The sequence below is a fragment of the Cyprinus carpio genome, chromosome A15, assembly GCF_018340385.1.
Source record: "Cyprinus carpio isolate SPL01 chromosome A15, ASM1834038v1, whole genome shotgun sequence".
Classification (NCBI taxonomy): domain Eukaryota; kingdom Metazoa; phylum Chordata; class Actinopteri; order Cypriniformes; family Cyprinidae; genus Cyprinus; species Cyprinus carpio.
Window position 1 is genome coordinate 23,445,683 of NC_056586.1, and position 18,379 is coordinate 23,464,061.

The 18,379-nt window shown below is 33.9% G+C and overlaps 1 protein-coding gene across 1 annotated transcript; it reads left to right on the forward strand.

The window, feature by feature from the left end:
• Window positions 1-2,850: 2,850 nt before the first annotated feature.
• Window positions 2,851-17,355, forward strand: LOC109060215 (26S proteasome non-ATPase regulatory subunit 2-like). Its single transcript, XM_042771737.1, has 10 exons — window positions 2,851-3,060; window positions 7,553-7,609; window positions 9,750-9,855; window positions 12,271-12,328; window positions 12,986-13,181; window positions 14,162-14,330; window positions 14,434-14,528; window positions 15,522-15,648; window positions 15,726-15,846; window positions 16,988-17,355. Exons 1-10 carry the CDS (start codon window positions 2,911-2,913, stop codon window positions 17,163-17,165), a joined length of 1,257 nt encoding a protein of 418 aa, XP_042627671.1. The 5' UTR covers window positions 2,851-2,910; the 3' UTR covers window positions 17,166-17,355.
• Window positions 17,356-18,379: the final 1,024 nt, after the last annotated feature.

An 18,379-nucleotide genomic window follows, 5' to 3' on the forward strand; every position in this document is an offset into this window, starting at 1 on the left:
GACTCTAAGTGAGGTTTATTATTTTTACACATTTAGTGTGTGATCTGTTCGTTTTATAATTATGGATCAAAGTGTAATGAGTTTCTTAATTTATTAAATGGCTGGCTGATGCAAAATAATGTTTACCAATAACGTAATCATCCATGTTTTAATCCTGATGGATAAAATAATAATAATAATTAAAAATGACAATTGTTTTTAAGAGAGACAGTTCGAAATGTTTTATTGGCGACCGACTGAAATAAGTTGATGTTAAAGTGCTGAAATGAATAAATCTGAAATAAAAATAAACTTTTTAAATATTAAAAAAACAATATATCCTCTCGTCAAAATCTATATATTATATCTTAATTCTATAAAAAAATAAAAATGATAAAAGAAATGTACGAAAATCTTTCTTGAAGTAGTAAAATTACTAATCTGAAATGAAAAATAAACTTTTTAAATATTCTCCTGCTAAAAATATGTATTAAAAAAAATATATATCATTTATATATATATATATCTCCTACTATATATAAATATTATGGCTTCGGGACTCGATCTGTGCTTCTCCTCTCCTCCTTGCTCTTCCCCTCTCTTCATCTTCTTTATCCTTCTTATTCTTCTCTAATCTAATCTCTAGAGGCCTCGGCCTTTGTAATTAATTAATCGAAATTTTAATCGCATTTTAATCGCATATAAATATTTGACCTGAAACCATTCTTATGGAAGTATTCTTTTTTTTCACTCTTCTTATATGTAATCTTCCTCATTCTCTTAATGACTGCTAACTCCATAAAGCTTAAATTTTCTCTCATCTTTGTTTATTTTCGTTCTCTCCGTCCAAGTCTAAGCAACCTTCTGCAGTTCTTGGTTTCCATTCTCTCTCTGTAGCAATAGCACATGATTTCGAAACAATCTAGGCTTAGTTCCCTCTCTCTCTCTGTTCGGTAGCTTCTAGGTGCTGGAGTTCTTCTGCTCTTATTCGCTCCCTCTCTTCCTAAGTATCTCTCACTACTCTTCAAGTTCTTCTCTAGACAATCTCTTCCGTTCCGCTGACTCTTAGAACACATCGTTCCTCTGTGTTTCCTCTCTCCCTCTCGGCACTCTCTCCGTTCTTGTCCTAAGTTCCAAACTGCTCATACACCTTCTTGGCCAAAACCCTCTAAATCTATATCGTAATATTATGCCTTTGCGTAACTCTCGTTCCCTAAACGACCCTTCTCTTCTGTGCTCTCGTCTCTCCTGCTCGAAGTTCCTTCTGTTGCCTTTCATCTCGGCACACTTCCAGTCCTCTGCTATCCTCACCGTCTCCCTTCCGTTTCGTTTCTTTCTAAAAAATTTCAATTTCCTTCCTCCGCCATTTCCTCTCCAACCAAAGCCTCTCACTCCGCTTCTCTTTCTCTGCTTCTCTCTCCCTTTCCCTTTCTCCTTTCCTGTCCTCCCTGCTTTCACATGGGGTTTGTGGTGTTGTTCGGAAGTCATAACGTCTAGTGTGCTCCAGTATATCGAGTTGTCCAAACTCATCCAGTGAGAAACGTTGTTCCGTCGGGTGCAAAATAGTGATTAAAAAAAATCGAAATTAGTTTTGTGTCTCGTATTAATAAATCGGTATTAAACCCTGTTTTTTTTGTTAAATGATACAGTAATCTCAATTAAACCGCGTTCCGCGGTCCCGGACCCCTATATAAAGTATTATAGTATATTATATAAATTAATTTATATTAAAAAAAATAAAATGCTAGAAAGAAAAAATACGTCCGAAGTAGAATATGATGTAAACTGAAATACAACTAAAACTTTTTACAAATATAAAATTAAATGAAAAGCAAGTCAATTTTGTAGTAATTAAAATTGTAAAACTGAAAATATAAAAATAAACTTTGTAAATTATTAAAGAAAATTAACCATGATTAAAAAAAAATTAGTCGAAGTAGTAAACATATAACTAAAACTGAAATATAATAAACTTTTTAAAATATTCAAAATTAATGATAAAAAGAAGTCAATAGTTGTTAATAAAAATGCTAGAATTAAAAAAAAAAAAAATAAAAAAGAAAAATAAAAAATAAACTAAAAAAAAAATTAAAAAAAATTAAATAATAAAAAAAAAAAAAATAAAAAAAAAACAAAAAAAAAAAAAAGACAAAAAAAAAAAATACTAAATATTAAAAAAACTAAAAAAAAAAAAAAAATAAGTAAAAAAAATACAAAAAAGTAGGTAAAAGTACTAAACCTGAACTATAATTAAACTTTTTAAATATGTAAAATACAATAAAGATAAAAGAAGTCACTAAGTTGTAGTACATAAAATGACATATAAATATTGAATATTAAAAAAAAAGATTAAAGAAAAATAAGTTGACGTAGTAAAAAAGGATTAAAATCTTTAGAGATCTTTTTAAGGGATATAAAGAATGATTAAAAAGACAAAAATGTTTATGAATGATGTCATTGGCCATTTTCATAATACAGTGAAATCATCTCGCAAAAAATCATACACAAATCAAATATCTCGCTACTGATACAGTCAAATACTTTACAAAAAAAAAATCTTCTGAGACATCAACCCTCTCCGGATGGTACCGAAAGAAAGCGTTGGGGACTTGTTCTCTGTGTTTCTCAGGAATAAGAAACGTCTCTGTACCGTCCGGCCGCGGCGCTGGAGGAACTGAACTTGCTTCTGCGGTCAGATAATCCGCTCCTCCACGACCTCCATGACCTCGCGTGCCAAAAGGGACCGCTCAAGTTCCTGCGGGCCCCATTAGCCTCACGCAGCGGGATCTGAGCAGTGTTTGAGTGCGGTGTGAAAATCTAACCAAGGTGTGTGTCACGCAGCAGGATCTGAGCAGTGTTTGAGTGCGGTGTGACAGTCTCTCTCTCTCTGTTTCACAGCGATTCTGCGCTGACGTGGTGTCTGTTCTGGCCATGACCATGAGCAGCGAGCGAGAGTGTCTGAAGTACCGTCTGCTGGGCTCCCAGGAGGAGCTGGCCTCGTGGGGACACGAATACGTCCGGTACGTCCCGCCGAAGACACGGCGTCCCGTTCACTGGAACTACTGGAGATCATTTTCAGCCGCTTAAAGAAAATATATTTGATGAAAAACTAAAGCAAAAATTAGCAATGTTGCTTTGTCTACTATAGTATTTATAGTATTTATAGTATTTATAAATATTCTGAACTGAAATATAAATGAAGCTATTTATAAAAAAATATAAAAAAAATAAAAAAATTAATAATAATAATAAATAATATATATATATATATATATATATATATATATATATATATATATATATATATATATATATATATATATATATATATATAATATTATTATTATTTATTATTATTATTAATTTTTAAATTTTTTATAAATATTTTATAAATAGCTTCATTTATATTTCAGTTCAGAATATTTATAAATACTGTAAATGAAAATTTGAAATGTTTGGCTGAAATAAGTTAAAATAGAACTAAAACTACAACAAATTTTAATTTTCTATTTCTGGTTTTCATTTTAGTTTGTTTCAGTAATTATGTGATCTTGTCATTCTTGTCATGACGTGTATTTTACATTTCTAATTAGCATTTATTTTTCATTTCAGTTCCAAATATTTATAAATTTTATAACGAAAATTAGAAAAGTTACTTTGGCCACTAACTGAAATAAAATTAGTACTAAAATTACAAAAAAAAGTTTTTTTTTAATTTACATTTTAGTCATTTTTAATGTGTATTTATATATATATATATATATATATATATATATATATATATATATATATATATATATATATATATATATATATATATATATATATATATATAATTTTATAAATAAAAAAATTAGAAAAGTTGCTTTTGGTCAAAATTTTTAAAAATAATTGGTTTGTAGATACAACAAAAAATGCATGATTTAAATGATTATTTACAATATCACACACAAGTGAATTATTTTTAAAATCAAAATTGATTTCACCTCATATCAATAAGTGTGTGTGTGTGTGTGTATATATAACTATATACAAATTTTGCTTTGGATATTTTTTTAATAATTAACATTTTTAAAGGTACATAAAATGACTAAAATTAATAATGAAAACTGAAAATATATAAAAATAAAAGCTAATTGAAAATATTTATAAATTATATAAATAATACAAAAATTTTGTTCGGGCCACTAGCTGAAATAAAATATATATATATAAAAAAAGTATTAAAATTACTAAAACTACAACTGAAAAAAATATATATATATATATATATATATATAAATATATATATATATATATATATATAAATATATATATATATATATTATATTAACAAAAATTACATATTAAAAATTATTAATTCTCAACTAAAATAAACTGAATCTTAAACTGAACTAAAACTCAACTTGCTTTACCTATCACAATATTAACTATATGATTTCAAATTGTATAAATGTGAGAAATTATGATAAAATAAAGATCATTCGAAATTATTAAAAAAAATAAATAATCTGGCAAAAAGCACATTAAAATGATTTTAAATCAATTAAAATGAAAGTAATAAAAAATAAAAGTTAATTACATATTATACATTCAAAAACAAGTATTAAATGATGTAAAGTAGCACCGGCATTGAGCTAAGAAACAGTCCGATCCTCGGTTTTATTATTTTTAATGTTTTGCATTTCTTGACCTCTCAAGTAACTTGCCTTTGACCAGATTGTTGCTCACGAGAAAGAGTGCGCACAGTGCTGGGAATTCCGGCTCTTCCGTGGGGAGGGACTCTTATCGGTTCGACCTGCTGTCGTGTGGTGTCGTGTGGCTGTCGTGTGTGTGTGCAGGCATCTGGCCTGGAATAGGCTTGCTAAGGACCCTGATTTGCAGGAGATCTGGAAGGGAATATAAGCTCAGCAGGAAGGTGCTCGCCTGAAGGCTGGGTCAGAGAGAATCGTCCCGTATAACATGGGCCCAATAATGTCGAGCACGAGGCCTGTGACCATCCTGATGGGAGATCGAGCGGCGTGAAGCTCGAGCATGCTGGGACACGTAGCAATCGATGAAAACGCGCGTACAGCTAAATGTCGTGCCTGTACCGGTGACCAGGGTGAGCGCGACGTGAGGGTTTTACTCCACTACCGGTGGCATGCATGAGTGTGCACCCGTTCCCGCTCTGAATCTGTACGTATTGTGTCCTCAGCTATGTGTGGAGGTTCTGAGCCCCTGCAGCGGAGGAGAACTCCCAGCTCTCTGCTCGAAATGGCGCCACGCTCAACATTCTTTCCGCATAGTTTACCGGGGTTACCAATAAGCCCACCCAGGCTCAGCCTTGATTGTTTCTTTAATGACCTTTGAGCCTGGTGGAGGGAACATCTCACTTCCTTGCGAAAGGGGACGATGTATGACCGTCTCCACAATATACCCCACAACGGTTGAGTCTCAAACACTGTTTACACCGGCGGATGGTTAACACTGTGTGTGTGGACGGTAGTGAGTGTGTTCAGTGTGATTCAGAAGCATGATGTCGTTCAGGTCATATGGGGCGTCACGGCATGTTCCTATCTCGTCGTCTCGTGGAGGCTCAATGAAGATGTGGCTGGATTATGAAGAATCATGACGGAGATCATGTCCAAAACGTTGACGCCTTCAACATCAACTGTGGGGGTCTTGCTCCTCGGCGAGAGGAGGGGATGATACCACACACACACACTCTTACACACACGTCCACACCACTACGGAATCACTACACTTCGAAGCGCAACACATACACATGTCACTCTCATCTTCAACTCACTACTCAACACACACTCACTCATCACTCACTCCTCACTCATTCACTCATTCACTTATCACACAATCACACACACACTCACTCACTCACTTAATCACTCTCACTATTCACTCATTCCTCGTGGTGCACATCACTAACACCACACCACTCACTCATTACTCACTCTCACTCAGTATTTCAATCATCAACTCTTCACACACATTCACACACAAACAACTCACTTCACCTGCACTCATCACCTCACTCATTTCACTCTCACACACATCACAACACACACACACTCACTCACGCCACTCATCACCCACACCCTCTCATCACATCATCTGCAAACTCCATAATACACAAACCACCCCACACACACACTTTCACTATTCACTCGAATACCACACTCACCACACCACCATACCCGACACCACATAAACACTCCAAACACACACACACTCTCACACCCTCTCTCAACACACTCACACAAGCACCACACAAACTCCCACACACAGCACACACACTAACTTCCACACACAGCACTCTCTCACACACACACGACTCTCACCCCACACACATACCCTACACTCTCTTCACACACACACACAAACACACACACTAGACCCACATACACGCCACCACACTTATACACAAACACGTCACACACACAAAGTCCACACACACTCTCTCTCCACACACAACACACACACTACATACACCAAAAACACCACGACAAGTCCCACTTACCAACCACATAACAAAACACACAGTACCACTCTCACACCCAACATACAAAATGTTACACACATCTCAACACTGTGTAAATAATACAAATGCAAATAGTGCTTATAATAGTCCAATGTAAAGCCCTTATATAAAACAAAAAATTACTCAGAAAATATTTTGTTGTCTTGATCAAATGGCAGAAAAAAAAAAACAAGATTATCTATACACTAGTCGATAATGTAACCGCCCAGCACAACCACCCCAACAAAAAAAACCATACACGCATTGCAATATTCTTTGAGGTAAATAGACGATTCCTTCAGGGTCATTTCACACACACTCACACACACACACACACACACACACACACTCACACACACACACACACACTTACATCCACACACACACACACACACAGTCCTCCCTCACTCATTCACTTACAAACACACACAGTCCACTCTCCCTCACACACACACACACAAACACCACTCTCTCTCACACACATGTTGACACACACCCCCACAAATGACTCTCTACACACACACACTCTCCCACTCTATACACACACACACACACTCCTCACCCACACACACACCTCTCTCCACACACACACACCCACCTCTCCCCACACACACACACACACACACCATATTGAGTGGAGTCCCTCACCACTAACTCACTCATTCAATTCACTCACACACACACACACACAGAACTCACTCTCACACACACACACACACACACTTTTACACACACACCACCTCTCACCACACTCCTCACACACACACACTCTCACACACTCTCACACACACACACGAGAGAGCACACACACTCTCTCACACCACTCACACACACTCACACTCACACACTCTCACACACACACACACACACACACACACTCTACCTACGTGTATATAGTAATAAGCATTTGATTCTCTTTTTGTCTGGCTTCTTGGACATCATGGGCGAAGGTGCCAGGCGGTATTTACAAAACCCACCTGACAGGAGAACAACGTATTCAGCTCTCAGGGAGCTGTGTGTGGTGTTTACTGTGTTCACTGAGTGTGTTTCTCTCAGGAGTTCGGCAGCAGCGGCTCACGGGTGGACTCAGCTTCTTCTGTAAATCAGGGAAAAGTATGTCATTTATTTTTTGCTAGAAACAAAAACAAATTGCAATTAATAAAAACAGAAAACTTTTTAGCGATTAGGGGAAACGAAATTTCAGCAAAGCGCCGTTTTAAAGCAGTATTACCTGTTTTTGTTTTGTCTATGACGAGGTTCCGAACACTTTTTCGTCTGGACCACAACAATAGCAAATCCTATATATATGACTTTAGAATAATAATATCGGTTGTTGATGTTATATATTAATGCAAAGGTGAACACAAAAATAAAAATTAATGTTGTAAGATTTCCTGAAAAGTGTAAACGATAAATATAACTTGAAAATAATGTAATCAATTAATATATATATAGTTCAATTTCTATAAACTTTTTTTATTTTTATTTTATTAGTATTATGTGAATTTTACCGTATAACTGTGAATGACTGTTTATATACTAGATTCTAAATGTATTTATTTGTTTTGTATATCAGATCCGGGCGGTGCTGGCGGGTGGGATCGCTTAATGGGCGTTAGGTGTTCGTAAACGGAGTGTTGACCCCGCTGATGGCGCGGCTCTCTGCATTACGTCCTTCACAACAGCCAAACATCATGAGGGGATCGGGAGCATCGTTCGGGTTGATTCAGAAATGTACAAATCAATTAGCCATTTTTTAGGGCCCTAGCGAAATCACACGATTTCATCAAAAACTTTGAGTTTTATTATAATAGTATTTATTACCATAATATCATTATTGATATTAATATGAGTATATAAATATTATTTATATCATTTATTCTTATATACTTACTGAATACACTGTTAAATATTATATTAAATATTTATTCTATATTTATTTTATATCGCCCTACTTTTTCTTTTGTAGTGGAAATGTTAAACAATTACTCAAATTTGGTCCACAATTTAAACCATGTAAACATGTCTGTCTGTTAATGATTTCAATTTTAAAATATAATAATCATCAAGAAACTGGGGGCAAATGAATGCATAAAAACCTATTTTCATCTTAATGTGTTTACCTGTTTAAAAGTCAAAAAAACATGGATTTAAAAAAGTTTTTGGTTCTTCCTTAAAAATTATGTAAAACATATTTTTTAGATTTTACATTACGTATTGTACTGACCAATATTGTATATATATATAACTGTCATAGACCATTATATATATAGATAGATCTTATATATATATATATATATATATATTATAAATATATATTATATCATGTATATATACATATATAAATGTTGTTTTCCGCATTTTTTAATTTATTATAAAATATATAAATAAAAAAAAAATAAATCAATTTAATTAATAAAAATTAACTTAATAATATATTAAAATTTTAACAATAAAATTTAACTTTGATGTGTTTTGTTTCAAATCCTTTAATAATTCAAAATTTAATTAATAAAAAAACTTAATGTTATTAATTCTTAAAATTTAACAAATAGGGCCACTTTGAGTGGGTTTTCGTTTCGGTGGAAATGCTATTTTCTAATCTCGATTACGTTGAGTTATTATGAATTGATTCATTAAAAATTACGGGTCAATTTATTATATATTTTAATGAGCTGTCTTAAAACCATCTGTTTGCAAAATTGTTTGCTGGCGTATAAAATGTTTGAACAAAATTAGTGATATACAACACAATAGTGAATTATTTCTCTGTTAAACTGAACTTTTGTTTCGGTGGGTCGCAGTGAAGACCGTGGAGTTCTGTGTTTACTGTTAGCGGATTCTGGGTGTCTGTGCAGGTTTGGGTCTGGCGTAGCAGGCTCTACAGAGAGGTGTTCTGTCACTGCTGATTCCTGTCATGGGAGACTCAAACTCAGAAGGTGGTGGGTGTGTGTGGTGTGTGTGTCTGATGCGTCGTGTGTGTGTGTGGTCTGATGAGTCTGTAGTGTCTGATGAGTATGTGTGTGAGTCTGTGATGTGTGTGTGCGTGAGTGTGTGAAGTGTGTGCCTGAGAGTCTGTGTGTGTGATGGTTTGTGTGTCTGTGTGTGTCTGGTGTGAGTCCGCGTGCGTGTGTTGTGTGAATGGTTCCGTGTAGTGTTACGTGAGCAGTGGCGGGCGGGTGGTGGACGGAGGAGGCATGTGTGGGATGATCAGCCGTGAGGTTCCGCTGTAACGGTGATGTCACTTCCACAGTTCCTGCAGTGGACAATAAGTGGAGAAGAGCGAGCAGGAGCTCTCAAAAAAAACGACACGTACGCTCGCTGGCTGCCCCTCGGCCTCGGTGAACTCAACCATCTGGGTAAACTAGAACAATACAAATACAGTACAATAATCTAAATGGACAATTGAAAAAAATTGCCCTTTGAGGTTTTTTATTTAAAATGATTTTTTTTTTTTTCGGCAAGCTGCCGGTTTTTGCTGTGATAAAAATTAGTTTTGTTTTTCCTTTATTTAACCAGAAATATAGCTTAGTGAGATTTAAACATCTCACCTATATATAAACAAAAATAAAAACCAGAAATATATAAAAATCACAATCAAACATCTCATTTAACATATTAAAAAAAATTAAATATTATACATAATAATATGTATTACTATCTCAGTATTTCACTTTAAAAATAAAAAAAGAACATTTAAGAATAATAATAAGAATAATAATGAAGGATCAAATAATAAAGAATAATAACATTCTACTGATCACCGCGATTTAGTATTGTAAAAATGCATAATACTTATGCTTAATTTCTTCATTTTCAAAATCCCGAGTCAAACTAACAACATTTTAATTTTTTTTTTTTTTTTTTTATAAAACGTCACTGAAAAGTTGTTATTCCTTAACTTTTTTTTTTTTTTTTTTTTTAGTAAATAAAAAAAACAGTTTTTTGTATATCTATGACTTGTGGTGATGTTACATTATGTACGTGGTGCAATAAGTATAGTTAAATATTGATAAATACCAAATATATTAGCTTTCCTTTAAGTTAAACCAAACGTATACTATACCCGCATGGAAGTAGCTGTCATATATATAGCTATTTATAACTAATATACTTTATTTTGGTGGGTCTAGTATAAAAAATGCATAGAAACAATATTATAACTTATATATTATTAAAAATAGATTATGTACCATGTAAAATGCTAAACAAGCAGTTTTGATCAAGAAAAACAAATATTTATGGCTGTCTTAATTTCTCAATTTAAAATGTGAAATTATGTGAGGAATTTTTCAGCATTACTATAAACTAATAATCCATTTTTTTTTTTTTTTTTTTTTAAATAAAAAAAAAACCAAATAAAATTTAAGTATTACTATTGCAGTATTTCACTACAAAATAAAAGCTATTTAAGAAAAATAATATAATAATAGTAATTTAATAATAGAATAATAGAAATAATTTTTATTTTACCCCATAATAGTGGTTATTATATTAATAGACATAAAGATAAATTAATTGTATTTTTAGATTGCGGTTTAGTATTGTAAATTATATCCTACTTCACCCGTAGGTCTTAATTCTTAAAAGTCCTCAAGCGTTATGTTTGTTGAATGCAGGTAAAGGTGAGGCGTTATGTTTCGACTTGGCAGTTAACTGCTATCGTTACTAAAGGTTTGTTTTAAGATCTAAACCCACTGGGAGGACGCCAGCGCCCAGAAGCAGGGGAGTCTTGGATCTCTCAGGTCCGAGGTTGTGGTACTGCCAGTTTTGGAATGGAAATCTATGCAATTAATTTTCAGGCTAAACTATTACGACCCCATCATTAAGGTCGAGGTTCTACTCGATTTTTTTTTCGAACGTACAATTTATACTACGATTCATCCTCGACTTAGGTTTTTTTTTTTTTCATGTTGCACCACATAAGACCAGACTGACATAAAGTGGTAACTAATTTTTTCTACTCCCCCCCCCCTGACTCGTCAGTTTAAGATGAGTGTGAGAGAGTTTGTGTGTGCTCGAATCCTTTGGTTGTGCGGTGAGCCGACGAGTAGAGGTTTAGTTGGGGTGTATTAATGCTAGCTAAACAAACCCGCGTGACCATAGTATGAGAGAGATCAGCAGATTGTGCTGACCCTCAAATACTTTTCGCATGAGAGACTCCCACAGAGGGAGAGTCTCGTTAGGTTTTTTTATGAGTATATGGAATCTAACGGCTTGGGAGCGTGTGTCATTATATATTAATATAGTCCAAGCCCGTGGACTCTGGATGTATTGTGCACCACTGATCCCTGGTTGGGTGTGGTGTGTGTGGACCCCCCAGATGATCGTTACAAGTGCAACCCTGGGTGAGTACTTTATAAGGACTCCATTATTAAAGTGTGTATGCGTCTGTGCAGTCATTAACCTTTATGTGTGTAGGCTAACCGTGTGAATTAATAATTGCTAATAATGTGTGTTTAAATAGTGTATATTTTTTAGTGATGCTTATGCTTAGTTCCCTGTTAACTCTGTTATTTGCCTAACTGTATTCTAATTAACGTTCTTGTGTAACTTAGTGTGTTCATGGAGAGCGAACTAGCGAATGTGTCATGTGTTCTGACATAGATTTTCACCCTATTATGGTGTTGTTGACCAATTCATCCTTAATTAAAGTGCACGTGTGAGGAAAGTGTGTGTGCGTTGTGAGCCAATAGTGATTACATGTGCTTTACAAGTGTGTGTGTGTTTTCATAATTGTCAAAAACATATAAAAAGTGTTTTCGGCATTGTAGTTGACCGAGAGGATGAACATGTTGTGGATCACGTGTTTCATGAGAGATTCGTCCTTGGGTGTGGCGTGATGCTAGAGCGTTAGAGAAGTGTAGCGAGTAGTGTGTGTGTATGTGTAGAGGTGGGTGTAGAATGTGTGAGAGAGATCGACCGTCCCCAACGTCCTCAAGTTGTGTGTGATGTGTTGTGGTATAAACAAGAGTGACATCGAGAGAGAGTGATATACATTACCGACGGGCATGGAACAACTTCTTAATTGAGCAATGGTGCGAATTGTAATACACCGTGTACATTTGTGAGTAACGTGTACAAAATATGAAACCATGTGATGTGTTGAGAGAGAGAATAAGAGATGCGTCCATTCTCATGATTCTGCTTCATCATGACCCAGGTATTCAGTGGATCAGGCAGTGCGTTCGTGACCGATGAGGGTCACTTCACAGGGTGTTCTAGTGAGTGGTGACAATTCCGCCCTGCCCCCGCCTTGTGTCCACCCCCACGTCCCAAAGAGTGTCACAAAGTGTGTTGGCACGTGAGTGCAAAAACATGAATAAAAAAGAGAGAAGCGCAGTGTGTGTTTGTGAGTGGGTGTGCCCACGGTGGGGTCGGGTCGGGGTGGGGGTGGGGGGAGGTGTTGTGTGGGTGTGGTGTGTGAGAGGAGGGACATGTGTGTTTGTGAGAGTACTTGGCGTTATGATTTGTTGTGTTGTTTGTGAGAAAAGAGTGTGAGTTTTTGCGGCCTTACATTTCCCAGTTTGTTTGTCACGGTATGTGTTGGTTGTGTTTGTCAGCAGTCAGTGAGATGAGACTCATTCTGATGATGCTGCAGGGTGTGGCGGTGCTGGGTATCGCTCTCATTGCGATGGGTGAGGAGATCGGCTCAGAAATGGCCCTGCGCACGTTTGGTCACCTGGTGAGTCGCTCACAAACACATCAGCTACTGTCACGTTTGTTTGTGCCAAAGAAATACATACAAAATATATCTAATTAAATATATTTTATTTAATAAATACATTTGTTATGTTAATGTACTTAATTATAATTATATTTTAATTAAGATTATTTGTTTATAAATAAAGATAAATATCTATTAATTTATAAAAATATTTATTTTACATTAACTGTAATTATTAATTTATTAAATAATGAAAATTATTAAATGATAGAAAATGTCAATTATTTCATTTAAATGCATCATTTAATAATAAGTATAATTATTAATTTATATATTGTACAATTTATTTTATATTAAATATTTATATGTAATTGATCACATTTATTAAATTTATTAATAAAATTATAATATATTTGTATAAATAAGTAAATTTGTTTAATAAATAAAGGTATTATGATAATTTATTAAATTTACATTATTAAAATATATAAAGTTATTTTAGTAATTTATGACTCATGTAATTTATATAAAATATTAAAAGTATTTATCATATTTATATTTTATTTTAAAAACATTAATTATTAAGTCTTAATTTATTAATAAATACAAATATGTATAATTGTTTTTATTTTAAATATTATAATTTATTATAGTAATGTTACATTTATTTATATTTTATTTAAATACATTTATTTATTTATTAATGAATATAAATATGATGAAATTGTAGATATTAATTATGAAATGTTATAATTATAATAATGTGGTACATTTATAATAAATACATATAATTATAAAATAAATGTTTATATAAATTATTAGTAAATGATATAGTAATTTATTAAATGTATTCATAAATTCATTCATTAATAAACATAAATATTATTTTATGTTTTTAAATATTTAATGTATAGAATTATGTAATAAATAAATGTATCCACGTGAACAAGCATGACACTGAACTCTTTTACTGACGTCTGTGTGTCTTGTGCGTTCAGCTCCGTTACGGCGAGCCCACGTTAAGGAGGGCGGTGCCTTTAGCTCTCGCTCTGATCTCCGTCTCGAACCCGAGGCTGAACATCCTGGACACGCTCAGCAAGTTCTCCCACGACGCCGACCCCGAGGTGGCCCACAACGCCATCTTCGCCATGGGCATGGTGGGCAGCGGTCAGTGTCCTGCCAGTCCTTCACATCCTGTAGCGCCTCGACCAATCAGAGCGGGCCGTTGAGGATGCGGTTGTCATGGTTACCGTGTTGCTCTCTTCCGCAGGCACTAATAACGCGCGTCTGGCGGCGATGCTCAGGCAGCTGGCGCAGTATCACGCCAAAGACCCCAACAACCTGTTCATGGTCCGCCTCGCTCAGGTGAGGCTTCACACTTCAGGTCATGTGACTCGTTTGTGTTTGTAGCTGCTGTTAATGAGCGCTGTGATCTGAGACCTGATTAACACACCCAGCTCTGAGCAGCACTTAAGCTTTTGGTGGAAGCTTTAGAAACTGTAAAAAACTGTAGTCTGACAATTAGTCATTTTTTTTCCTATGCAATATATATTTATATCACTTATATATTCACCTAAAAAAAATAAAATGATGTAATTTGTATGAAGAACACTGAATAATTCTCAATGCTGTATTTTAAACAAAAATGAATACCGGTACAATTTTACATATTACATGGAATTATTCTAATCATTTATTAAACATATTATTTGTTTTTGTTTTTCCCAAATATGTCTATTTAGTTTTATTTTAATTTCACCCTTGTGCATTGTTCAAATTCACTACCCTTTCGTTATGTGTCATGGATGAAAATATCAACTAAATTAAACTGCTGTAAAAATGTATCAGATAAATATTTTTTTCTAATTTTTTTTGCATAAATCTATTAATCTACCTCAGTCCTGATCAAAACTACCAAATGTTTAAAAAAAATCCAAGATTTTTAACTCTTTAATTACCAAGTAATGGTAATGCGGGTGTGTGTGTGTGTCTCCATCCATGTGTGTGTGGTGTGTGTGTGTGTGTGTGTGTGTGTGCTCTCTGTGTGTCTCTCTGTGTGTGTGTGTGTGGGTGGGTGGTGTGTGTGTGTGTGTGTGTGTGTGTGTGTGTGTGTGTGTGTGTGTGTCTCTGTGTGTGTGTGTGTGTGTGACTCTGTGTATGTGTGTGCGTGTCTCTCTGTGTGTGCGTGTCTCTCTCTGTGAGTATGTCTTTCTGTATGTGTCTGTGTGTGTGTGTGTGTGTCTCTGTGTCTGTGTGTGTGTGTCTCTGTGTGTGTGTGTGTGTGTGTGTGTGTGTGTGTGTGTGTCTCTGTGTGTGTGTGTGTGTGTGTCTCTGTGTGTGTCTCTGTGTGTGTCTCAGGGTCTCACTCATCTGGGGAAAGGCACGCTGACGCTCTGTCCGTATCACAGTGACCGGCAGCTCATGAGTCAGGTGGCTGTAGCCGGACTCCTCACGGTCCTCGTGTCCTTCCTGGACGTCAAGAACAGTAAGAGCATCCCTGCAGCGGCTGTAGTATCTGTCTCTCACGTATCTGATGAGATGACGCAGTGTGTCTGTGTGCAGTAATCCTGGGGAAGTCTCACTATGTTCTGTACGGGTTGGTGGCGGCGATGCAGCCTCGCATGCTGGTCACATTCGACGAGGAGCTCCGACCGCTGCCGGTGTCTGTGAGAGTGGGACAGGTGTGTAAGATTTTAAAATATTATTATAATCTAAAACATCTGTTTTCTGTGTGAATCTCTGTTAAAGTGTAATTTATTTCTGTGATGTGCAGCTGTATTTTCAGCATCATTACTCCAGTCTTCAGTGTCACATGATCTTCAGAAATCATTCTAATATGATGATTTGCTGCTCAAGAAACATTTCTGATTATTATCAATGTTGTTCAAAAATAAGATAAAATACAGCAAATAATTTTAACAATTAAAATAAAAACATCAAAACAAAATAAACACAAAAAAAAAAGCACAAAAAAAAAAAATTCAAAAAAAAAAATATTTTTACAAAACATTTTATTGTTTTATTAAAACTAGTAGTACAATGAAAAATTTATTACAATGAGAAATTGTTCAGAAATATGTCAAAATAATAGTGCAAATAATTTTAAAAATTAAAATGACACCAATAGTGTAAAATAAAATGTATAAAATATAAAAAATAAATATATCCTTTAGATTTTTTTTTATTTTTTATTTTTGTGGCAAACTGTGGCTTTGTATTGCCACAGCGTATAAAGCCATTGTTAAAAATAATAAGGCAAAATAATATTGCAAAAAAAATAACAATTAAAAAAAATCAGTAGTGCAAAATAAAATGCATAAAATATAATATTTATACAAAATAATGTTTGATAAAAACTGTAGATTTGTTTTGCTGCAGCGTACAATGAGAAATTGTTCAGAAATAAGTCAAAATAATAGTGGAAATAATTTTAAAAATTAAAATAATACCAATAGTGTAAAATAAAATATAATATACAAAAAAAAAATATCAAAACATAATTTTTTTTAAGGCAAACTGTAGCTTTGTATTGACACCACATGCAAAAAAAAATATTAAAAAAAAAAAAAAAAAACAAATAAATTTTAAAATTAATTAAAATAAAATCAGTAGTGCAAAATAAAAAGCACAAAACATTATTTATGCAAATTATCTTGTTTTCTTTCTAATAAAAAATAAATAAAAATGAAAAAAGTTATATCAGCAGCCCACAATATTAAAGTTTTAAAAATGTTCAAAGCTGTTAAACTGATGTGTTATTTCTGTGTGTGTGTGTGTGTGTGTGTGTGTGTGTGTGTGTGTGTGTGTGTTGTTGTTGTGTGTAGATGTCATCCTGGGCAGGCCGGGAAACCCAAAGCCATCACAGGTTTCCAGACTCACACCACGCCGGTGCTGCTGGCTCACGGTGAGAGAGCGGAGCTGGCCACAGAGGAGTACATCCCCGTCACACCCATCCTGGAGGGCTTCGTCATCCTGCGCAAGAACCCCAGCTACGACGCTTAGACGCTCCGACGCTCCGACCCACGCCTGTACAATATTTAAAGCACTCGTCCTCCCTTACCTTCCCTGCGCGAGACCGTTTCTTCAGTGTAACTGTGACATTTCTTCATCCTGCTAAAGTTTTTATTGTTTTTGTTACTTATTCTGTAAAAGGTTGAGATATAAAAAATAAAAGAATTGTTCAAAACAGTGACACAGGAGTCGGTGTGAGCTAATTAATATTCAGAAGCCAGTATTTTGCATATAATGCATCACGAATATTTTAGAGTAATCACACATTTACTAAAACCATGTTTTCAAATGTTATCATGAAGGAATAACTCATTTTAGAAACAATATTTGAAGTAAAATACACATCATCTAACATATCAAATGTTTTAGCTGTCTCTTTAGATCAAAATAAAATACTATAAAATGTATATTATTTTTAGTGTCAAAGTAGCCGGCATACAAAATATTAAATTTAAAAAAAAAAAAAAAATAATAAAAAAATTAAATAATAAAAAATAAAAAAATAAAAAATAAAATATATTAAATATATTCAAAATACAAAACATATTAATCTTTTATCCTTTTAATTTTTTTTTTAATGAAGCTTTTTATTTTCATATGAGATATTGAATAAAATACTAAAACCATTTTCTCAGATGTCATCATAAAAGAAACTTGATTTCCTATAAATCTTTTTAATAATAAAGAAATATTTGAAGTAAAATATAATTTTTTTGTAACATTTAAAATACCCTTTCTGTCACTTGATTAATAAAAAAGATAAAAATAATACAAAATATTTATGTTCTTTTTTTATTTTATTTTTAATGGTCTGGCAAACTGTAGAATCAAGTCAAATTGTAGTTTTATCAATTAAGATAAAATCAGTGGTGCAAAATAAATTTAATTTTATACAAAATGTATCTTTTGTCCTAAATTTTATTTTAAGTGTGTGACAAAAACTAGCTTTGTATTTTCACAGAATGCAAATAATGTTAACAATTAAAATAAGTAGTTTAAAATAAAATGGACAAAATACAGTGTCTATTCAAAATGTAGATTTTGTTTCCCTTTTGAATTTTATTTTTAGTGTGTGACAAAAACATTAGCTTTGTATTTTCATATGAGAAACTGAATAGAAATACTAAAACCAGATGTTGTCGTGAAGGAAAATTAGGAAAATAATAAAGCAACATTTGAAGTAGTTGAAAGAGCAAAAGTTCGCT